A 9,763-nucleotide genomic window follows, 5' to 3' on the forward strand; every position below is an offset into this window, starting at 1 on the left:
AACGTCCCCCAAGAAGTAAATCTCTCAACGGTTGAAGAGTTGTTTTCGTTCATATCAGTGCTGCCATTTCATAGAATTTACTATTTATGTGTGTGTTAACGTACATATGGGTTGTTATGTGCATAAAGTCAATAAAATGTTTAAATTTTGTGTGAGAAACACTACTTTGTCTTGGACATTAATGTTTAAAAAATGAGACTAAAGACTTTGGTGAGAAGATAGCGGTGAGAGTGCATGTAAAGTTGGGAGCTTTATGCTTGAGATGCAAAAAGGTTCAGACTTCAGGTATTAATCAGTGTCAGGGGTGAAAAATGGAGCGTATTTTTTAGTCTTAAAAGCTCTAGATGCCTTATCAGAGGTAAAAAATAAATGTTTCAGTGGTAAGAGATGATGTACAATGCTGACTATACTGCTCACTGATATCCCCACATATCAATCGGCCCTACTCCTTAGAGGGTGATCGATTGGTATTTAGACAAAATGTCGAAAATGATGTTTTAAGGACTAGGGTTTGGGCCATAGCTTAAGAACCGAAACTCTTAAGATTGAAGAGTTTGTGGAGGGACTTTTACGACCAAGGTTAGTTTATTCACGTGAAACTCCTTACCAAAATTTTCAAATATGTCTACTTTAATATCAAACCTACATATTTTATTGGGTCATGAAATTCTTTATTATTAATGTTCTGAACTCCATATTTTGAAGAAAGATGAATTTTTTCCATAGATGGATGACTGTGAAAATGTTTGAACAAGCAATTTTCAAGAATTCCATCTTGTTCTTCAATTAAAAATATGTTTCACACTTAGTTTTTAAGGATTTACATGAAATAGGCTTTGTTATTATTTCACCGACATCAGATAATTCGGCCACTACATTTATAGAACGTAACACATACAATCTATCATACTAAATATGTAACCAAAGAACAAAACAAGTCTCTTTGCCGAATTCTTACTCACTTCATGTCAAAGTCTTTCACATCTAATTTCCATTTCAAATCTCTTATTTCAACATCAAACTTCAGATCTATCCCTTCAGTCGAGGACCCAACTCTCTCTCTCTCTCTCTCTCTCTCCCGGATGAACATTACAAGCACATGACTAGTCCAGTTACTCAAACAAGACCAATGGCGTCAACATTTAACCTCTGCAACATTCTCTTAAATGATTGTTTTCATTGATTCAACCAACATGGTCCATATGCATTTAAAGGCAACCTTATATTTCATACCGTTGCACATCCATGAAATTTTACATCATAAATAATATAAAAAGTTCCATTTTCCAATAAGATTAATACAACATCCCAACTCTTCCACAAATAGCAATCTGATAACCCCACCATTTTTGTCTTGGTTTAGTTCTTCAACGGAAGGAACTCAAAAAACTGGTGAGGAGTGAAGTTGACATTCATGGATGAAACAGATATCTCTGTCTCTTTTCCGTTGTGGTCGCTGCTGCTCCGAAGAGGAAAGAGTTGAAGGGTTTGAGATTCCCCACAGCAATCTTCTCCATTGCCGACACCATTGAAGTACTGGTTAAGACCATTTCCTCTGTAGGGTGCTATAAATATGTTGAGGTCACGAGTAGTACTCTTACTGAGCTTTTGGTTCATTGTTCTTACTGTTGCTGTGTTTGTGGTAGCAGCAGAAGCAGGGCTGTTTATGAGGTGGGTGGGAGGAGAAGGACAAGACAACTGCATCATCTGCCACGTGCCATTCCTTTCCGCAAAGTTTTTTCTTTGCTGTAATTCTCCCTCATCGAATTGGATCCATCCATCTGTCCTACATTCTGCCACTGCTGCTTTTGCTCCCCTTTGTATTGAGACAGATTCCTGAAAATTATTAAAAGACATGCATGCAATATTGATATCACATGAGACTCCAAACCTAATATTGAAAAGATTAAAATAAAAAAATAAAAATAAAATTCCCAAATTTTAGGCACTCCTTGATTCTCTTAAGAAATCAAGCTACTTGTCCCAGAAAGAAAGAGTAATGCTCTTTATTAGATTGTTATACTAGTGTGATATATTTTAAATGATGTGAAAATGAAATTTAACTTTTAAATTAACAAGAGCTTGTGAAAAAAACAAAAAATTATAAAGTTTTAGTGGCACATTATCTTAACTGTATACTGGAAGCAAAATAAGGCTAGGATCGTACTTTCAGTCTCATGGTGCTCGTTTCTATAGAATGTTGATGGGGTGCCCTAAACAAGACATGAAAAAGCACAGGACCCAAAATCCCAGCCAAGTTTCATAACAGAAGCCCCGACAGAAAGGAAGGAATGCAGCTTTTGGACCCTTTTCATTTCCCAACAAACAAAGCTTTTGTTGGTTCCCTAGCTAGTACATATATTTTCCCATTCCACCTTTCAATATAAAATCAACATGATGATGATGATCAAGGTAGTAATCATATGCAAATAATCCGTGCTTAATTGCTTCTTACTGACTTTTCTAGGAAGTAAAGGCATTCCAAGTGGGAAAAAGGAGGGTTAGTCTACGTAGAAAGACAAAGACAAAGGAAGGTAGAAACAGACCTCTGCAAGAGTACTGCAGTTTGTATGGGGTGCCCAGTTCTTGGTCTGTTCAACTTCAAATACTGTCCTACTTGCCCCTGTAGACAAAAAGAAAAACAAAAAGAATGCGACTTTACATCTCAAACAACAAACAGAATAGAAAAAAGCAACACAAATCAAACAACTCTAACAACAAATGTAATGGAAAAGGCCATACAATACAAACCAGCCCTTCTCTCTCTCTCTCTCTCTCTCTCTCTCTCTCTCTCTCTTCAGTAACATGAACTATATGTGGCTGCGATAATAACAATATATAGGAAGATAAAACTTAACTATTCTACGTGCAGTGGGTTTTTACCTAATTCTTTCCTCTCTAAGATTTCAGTATCGGAAGCCGATTCCATTTGACGGCGGCGTTTCTGCCTCTCCCTCGCCTTGTGATTTTGGAACCAGTAGAAAACATTCTTCCCCTCAATCTTACCGTATCTTCGGAGCTGCGCGGTAATTTGCTGAATTTGATCAGCCGACGGGGTCCGAGTCCCACGTCGATACAATTCTTCAAGAGCCCTCAACTGCTCCGGCGTCGGGTTCCACCTCGAGCTCACTACAACCGGCGGAGTATTGAACTCTTTCTTGCTCTGCTCAGCCACAGCTGCTGCAAACAATAACCAAATGAAACAAAAACACACGCGCGCGCGCATTTTCACAAACACACAGGAAAAGTAGTACACACCCAGATGGTGATATTGCGAAAGGAAATCAGCGCCATGAAGACGGCTCAAGCAAGGAGGCGTTGCGGTGGTGATGTTGTTGGTAGAAGCCAGCGGCCTTGGAATAAGAGGTCGAAGTTTTCTGCCACTGAATGAATCAGCAGGCATGTTGAACTCCCCAGCATCATTATAACCCATCATCCACATTTTTGATATATAGACCAAACGACAGCTAGTAGAGCTGAATGAAATAGGAATCACCAAGGTTTATTTATATATATATATATATATACATATAGTACGTATTTGAAAACGGGTTAGTTGAGGTGAAATAGTAGTATTTGAGTATCAGACATCCAGAGGATGGAGATTGATCACTCTAAAAAGAGAGAGAGAGGGAATGAAAGAGAGAATGGTGTTGGTTTAATATGGAACAAAGTGAGGAAGACATGAGGTTGACTAGCCTAGAGAGAGAGAAAAGCAAATGAGAGTGGAGACAGTGGAGAAAGAAGAGGAAGCGTGGAATTCTGGGAGCTTTTTGGGAGTAGCGAATGAATAACGACGTGACGATCATGAGGGTTATCATATGCCTCATCACCCCTTTCTTTACCCCTCTCTCATTTATTGTTCTCCTCCCGTCCCGTGCCTTTCACACCTATTCTCAATCCGAACTGCCCCTCTCCTTCTCTGTACCCCTCCTTGCCCTTTTCTTTGTCTATACATACTGTCCTGCATGCAAATCTCTCTCTCTCTCTCTCTCTCTCTCTCTCTCTCTCACATTTCACAAATACAGAAAATTTAGCTGTACGGACCTTTGGCTTCTCACATTCTCCTTTCTACCCTTCCATATCCACGAGAATTTTTTTGATCCAATCCCATCTCTCCTCCAAACTGTCCAATGACAAAGCAAAGGTTATTCCCTTCACAAAAAATCTTTTCGGGAGAGATATGGTGGAATAGTATTAACACCTCCATTGGCTCCATATGCTACAAGAATGACTCGATCTGTCTCATTTGATAAAATAATTAATTTCATTTTTTGTCCATGTCTGATTAGGGTGGCATATATGCAGCAATCTCAGTTTCCTTGGAGATATATAGTCATTATGATGGAATGACTCCATTCTCGAGTTAGTGTACCCGTGTCCAGTTAGAATTTGAATGCCATAATTGTTTAATTATATGTGTTGGTTGGAGGACCTAGTACTGCATGCTGAAGCCCGGCCTACTATTCTATATGTCTCTTTCTTTGAAATTTGTATGACAAAAATGTATCATGCATATATAACCAAGAGATAGCGTCCCCACTCCAAACCCCACAAATATTCTCTACTCAAAAATTAGATAAATTTAAATGATTTAAGTCAATTAATTGTCTGTTCAAACCAAGATAATATATATTACGGCAAATTATATTTATTAATTCCTCAAAGCACAACTCAATCTGTAACATTCTTTTTAAATTTTAAAAAGTTCCAATGTCTCCTCTCTAGCCACCTAGCTCTTTCACTTAATTCTCTCTGTTAAGGCTCATTACATTACCTGAATTCCTCTCTCAGCTCTCTAAAAAACACTCTCCCAGGAAAAAAAAACCTTCCTGTTCTCAGCCATGGAGGAAGGAAGCTCATTCTTTGCCATCCCCGGCTTTATAAACTACAACCTCTTCACCCACACAAGCCGCGTACGTGCCCCTCCTCCACCATCTCCAACTACCTCTCCTTTCACCAATGTCATTTGTTACATTGCGTAGACTGCGTGTGCCACCGCCATCGTTTTTTTCTCCGAATAGATCCGACAGATCTTTACCCCTACTCCTTTAGCTCTCTTCCGGCCAGTAGAAACTTTTGCTGCAAAGAAGACTCCAAATCTAGATCTAGACCTTAAGATATATTGTCATTTTTGTCATTTGTCTCACAAACCAATGTAAGGATTCATCATCTATTTGTAGATATATTTTTTAGCATTCACAGCTCACTATATAACTGGTCTGAACTTAAGAACCTTTTGAGTGTCGTTTATAGAATTATCAAATTTTCACCATCGGCTGCTACAACCAGGACCGCTAACAGCATTCTTGCATCCTTATTCCATCTTGAGGATCCTCTTTGAGGTTGTGGAATGGACTGCTGCATGCATAATGTTATTTTGTTGGCCTTTGATTTGATTTTTGTAACTTTGTTTGTATCGTTCTGCCGTTTTAGGTTTTTTACTCATCTATTAAAACAAAAAAGCTATGTTAAGATTTTTTTGTTAAATCATATAGAAAATGAGATACGTGTTATATATATATATATATATATGTACATGCACCTGACCCAAATTGATAAAAATATCATGTGTAAGATAAAAAATAAAATAAAATTTGAGAAGACCTACTATTAATGGCTGCCAAGCTGTCGGTCAATACGTACACCATGTTTGACAAAGTTTTTTTATTTTTATTTTTATTTTGAGTGCAAAGATGTATTTTCATAAATTTTATAGAGATAATTGACATTTTACATCATGTGCGGTCATGTGATGCATTTGCCGTTTAAGTTGATATAAAATTTTAACTATAGAAGGCTAAATGAAAGAATTAAATAGTTTGAGAGGGGATATTATTATTATTATTATTTTATAAAAAAACACTATATATATATAATTAGATGAGAGTTTGAGATTGTTTAGGCCGGAAATATTCTCAATTATTAGTAAATGAGCTTATTTAATTTATACAAGCCTATTTACATATATTTGTCCTGAAAAACTAGCTACATTAGAAGGTTAAGGTTAAAGCTCATTAATAAACAATTTTAGGAGAAGCCAAAATTATTTCGGAAGCATCAAATTCTAGGATTTTTGGACTGTACAGATCCCGAGTAGCTAGGCTGAGAAGAAATCTCGAAGTCAAGAAATCAATTCCCACCTGATTCGGAGTGAACGGTTGAAATCTCATTTACAAATAGGTACGAACCACCAAGTATTTTTCAGATGAATTTTTATATACAGACTTGATTTGAATACTCTCAAAAAGACTAACTTAGACATCAGAGTATGCCTGGTTGACATTCCTAGCGAAATTATAAACTTGTGTCACCTTGTCAAAAACTATATCAACATATATGCACGTTTAAGTGTAGCTCATAAGTACGTTTGTGCAAAGATTTAGGTGTCTTAATCCAGCCATTAGCTAGGTTTAAAGTTTTACAGCCGAAAGGAATGCTTACTCCATGGCTACCGTCGCCTAATTAAGTCGTACTAATTGGAATTTCTAGACTGACTCAAAGTTAATGGCCCATGCTAAATATGATTAAAATGCACAGAATAGATCGAAAATCACCTCTATATTTTCTAAGGTAAATTTACAGCAGAAATCTTAAAATCTCAATTATTATTTTTAAATTAAATTGTTCAGATTTTTTCACCTAGATATATATAATGAATTAAGAAAAAAATTAAGATTTTCTAATGGTATATATTGTGGTTAAGAATTACACGGTAAATCTAACTTTAAAAATCAAAAGAATTTTAATCTTATTTAAAACATACTGAGATTTTTGTATAATTTCATGCAAAAGACTGCAGAGGGCACAGTAAAAAAATCCTGATGGCTCTCCAACCAATGTCATGTCTACAGAGGTTGACTGGATCAGGAGTGATGACGGGCGCTAGCTGGCGAGTGGCTCCGAGCCTCCACCCACTTGTGTGTCCTGGCCAACTTCTTGCATTTGTGTAGCAGATTTCCCACATACGTAGTTGGGAAAAAACAAACATGGGCAAAGATCGAAAAATGCTGAAAAAGAAAAAACATGATACATTAATTTCTTGATTAATTAAACTCAAAAGAATTAGAATTCTAGAGAGCTACCATTACCCTAGTTCAATCTATTCAGATTTTTTTTTTTTTTTTTTTTTTTTTAAAAAAAAAAAAAAAGCAAAAAGGCGGTTGGACATGAAAAACCTAAACAGTTAGAACTGCATGTACCCTCTCAAGTCCGATTGAACTATATTCTAACTGATCCCCATCAAGATTATACATGAGCGAGAATTACAGCGGCTAATACTAATTAGGTTTGAGATTGCCATTGTGAGAGCAAAACCGTCTTCTTAGAATCTTAGTACTTAATTGTACAACCATTTTGAGAATTTTATTGGACAACGTAATTAACCACCAAACATATATATATGTATATATAATTTTATTTTATTTTATTTATTATGTTAACTAATACTACAATTAAAAAACTTGATTATTTAAAATAAATTTATGCATGACTAATTTTGCAGCTAGCTGCATAATTCGTACCCTAAAAATATCGATCCTTGAACATTGATTATTTAAAATACAATTAATTTTTTAAAAATAAAAAATAAAATTGCCACGTGTACTATTGATTAGACACGTGTATTAAAGACACGCGTACTCTAGCACACGTGGCCAAGTGGCCACGAGTATTGGAGTACACGCGGCTGACTGTCAGCCACGTGTATTTTAATACGAAAAATGATATTTGTACAACAACTTCACAACACTCCTTCACATGGGGGTGAACCCACACACTGAGGCCCACTCTATGTGAGAGAGTGTTGTGAAGTTTGTTGTACCTGTGTTGTGTAGAAAACAATCATCTTTTAATACACGTGTCTAATCTGCGACGTGTATTGTGGTACACGTGGCAAAATGTGTAGTTAGTGACAATCGGATCTAACACGAGTCGCACACGTGACCATTTACACGTGACAAACTGTACGCCACGTATATTGTGTCCGTACACGTGACAAAATGTAAGTGGCAAAATACAGCTATTTTTGTAAGTGTCTTCTTTTTCTTTTTTCACAATTTACCATCACGTAATTACTTTTTCTTTGTATATATGACAATTGAATGTGAGTACTATTTTGGTAATTCTCACAAAGACAAAAACGTGCTAAAATGACATTCCCAACTAAAACGTAAAGGTTAAAAGTCTCACAAGTCACATGAGATTGTGATGTTTTTTGGAATCGTCCCCCCCCCCTTTCTTTTTTCTTTCGTTACGAGACTGTAACAAATTTCAGATCATGAATTCATACAAAATAAACACTTTCAGAAAAATTAAAGATTTATCTTTTTGATGCCCTTTGGTGTATCTAGTATCCACCCGACCCGACCCGGCTCAAAGCCAAGGATAAGGGGTTTGACAATTTGGGCTAAATCCATGTCATCAGACTAGTGGGCCGAGCTAACTATCTAGCCCACTATATGAACCACGCCAGCGAATAACACGCGTGTTGAATCGTTCATTAATACTCTAAGCCCACATCTAACTAGGGAACTAATGTTATATTTGAGCTGAGCCGAACCGAGCTTTGGATTGCTGAATCGTCGCTGATGGTTGGAGTGAATCATAGAAATAAGTATAGGGTTTATTGTGCCTTTATGTATGAAGTCGTGCGTCGCTCAACGATGATGATAATATATGGATGGAATACATATAAAAAAATTTCTCAAACTAACAGTTGATTTTAAAATAATTTTTTAAATTTTTAAGTGTATTATAGTGACCCATCAAAAACTATCAAAGTATGTAAAAAATGCTATTTTTTTTATTATATTCTTATAATACCATTGTCACGTGTCATATTTTTCATTAAAAAATAATAAAAATTTAATTTTTTTTTTTAAAATGAAGAAAAAAAATAAACTAAAAAAAAATAAAAATCAGAAGGGGTAGCTTGAGCCACCCTTTTGGGTTAATGGGGGTGGTTGGCCACCCCATTTTTGCCAATAGTGGTTGGGCCACTCCTAAGACCAATTTGTGGGTGGCCAAACCACTCCCAAAGCCTTTGGTGGTAGTTCGGCCACCCCTAAATGGCAAAATGAGGGTGGCTGAAACCTCCGCCAAAAGCCTTGAGGGTGACATGGCTACCTCTGTTTGGCCTCAGGTGGTTTCGGCCAACCCCTAAGGTTAATCTGGGGGTAGCCGAACCACCCTCATGATCCACAGGGGTGGTTCAGCTACCTCAAGGGGCCAAATAGAAAATAAAAATGTGGGGTTTGGCCAATTGGGGGTGGTTGAAACACCCCCATGGTCGTGGAGGTGGTTCGGCCACCTCCAAGCCAAAAGGGAGTGGTCGCGCCCCCCTCCGCCCCCCCCAAAAAGTCCTTGCGAGTAGTTTTCGACCATCCCCAGGCCAATTGCGGCCACCCCATTTTGTCATTTGGGTCTAGGGGTGGTTCAGCCGCCCCTATTGGCAACCCTTCTAATATTTACTTATTTGTTTGTTTTAGTTTTTATTTTATATTTTATATTTTTCTTATTTTTAAATTTATTTATTTATTTAAATTTATTATTTTTTAATAAAAGTATGACATGTGACAAGGGTATTATTGGAATATAACTACTAAAGTAGCCTTTTTGGCATATTTTGGTAGTTTGATAGTTCAATTTAGTATACTTGAAAATTCAGGTGATTATTCTAAAATCGGCTATTAGTTAATGAGGCTATTTTATATTTTTCCTTAAATAGAATAAAAAAAAATTAGAAAAGGAAAAAAAAAAATCA

General features: G+C 36.6%; 1 protein-coding gene across 2 annotated transcripts; it reads right to left on the reverse strand.

The window, feature by feature from the left end:
• Nucleotides 1–1,265: 1,265 nt before the first annotated feature.
• Nucleotides 1,266–3,798, reverse strand: LOC133867333 (WUSCHEL-related homeobox 1). 2 transcript variants are annotated; one of them, XM_062304061.1, is made up of 4 exons: nt 3,259–3,798; nt 2,884–3,177; nt 2,547–2,623; nt 1,266–1,836 (listed from the first exon to the last, which is right to left on the reverse strand). In XM_062304061.1, exons 1-4 carry the CDS (start codon nt 3,440–3,442, stop codon nt 1,360–1,362), a joined length of 1,032 nt encoding a protein of 343 aa, XP_062160045.1. In that variant the 5' UTR covers nt 3,443–3,798; the 3' UTR covers nt 1,266–1,359. The 2 variants fall into 2 exon arrangements, with proteins under 2 accessions (XP_062160045.1, XP_062160044.1); XM_062304060.1 differs by having other exon boundaries at nt 2,884–3,180; nt 3,259–3,797.
• Between the last annotated feature and the right edge of the window lie 5,965 nt (nt 3,799–9,763).

The sequence above is a fragment of the Alnus glutinosa genome, chromosome 4 (assembly GCF_958979055.1).
Source record: "Alnus glutinosa chromosome 4, dhAlnGlut1.1, whole genome shotgun sequence".
Lineage (NCBI taxonomy): Eukaryota > Viridiplantae > Streptophyta > Magnoliopsida > Fagales > Betulaceae > Alnus > Alnus glutinosa.

Coding starts and splice junctions, on each gene's coding strand:
- LOC133867333 (XM_062304060.1), bottom strand. CDS start 3,442: ATGTGGATGATGGGTTATAATGATGCTGGGGAGTTCAACATGCCTGCT. Junction 3,181..3,258: donor TTCGCAATATCACCATCTGG/GTGTGTACTACT, acceptor TATTGTTTGCAG/CAGCTGTGGCTGAGCAGAGC. Junction 1,837..2,546: donor ACTGCAGTACTCTTGCAGAG/GTCTGTTTCTAC, acceptor AATAATTTTCAG/GAATCTGTCTCAATACAAAG.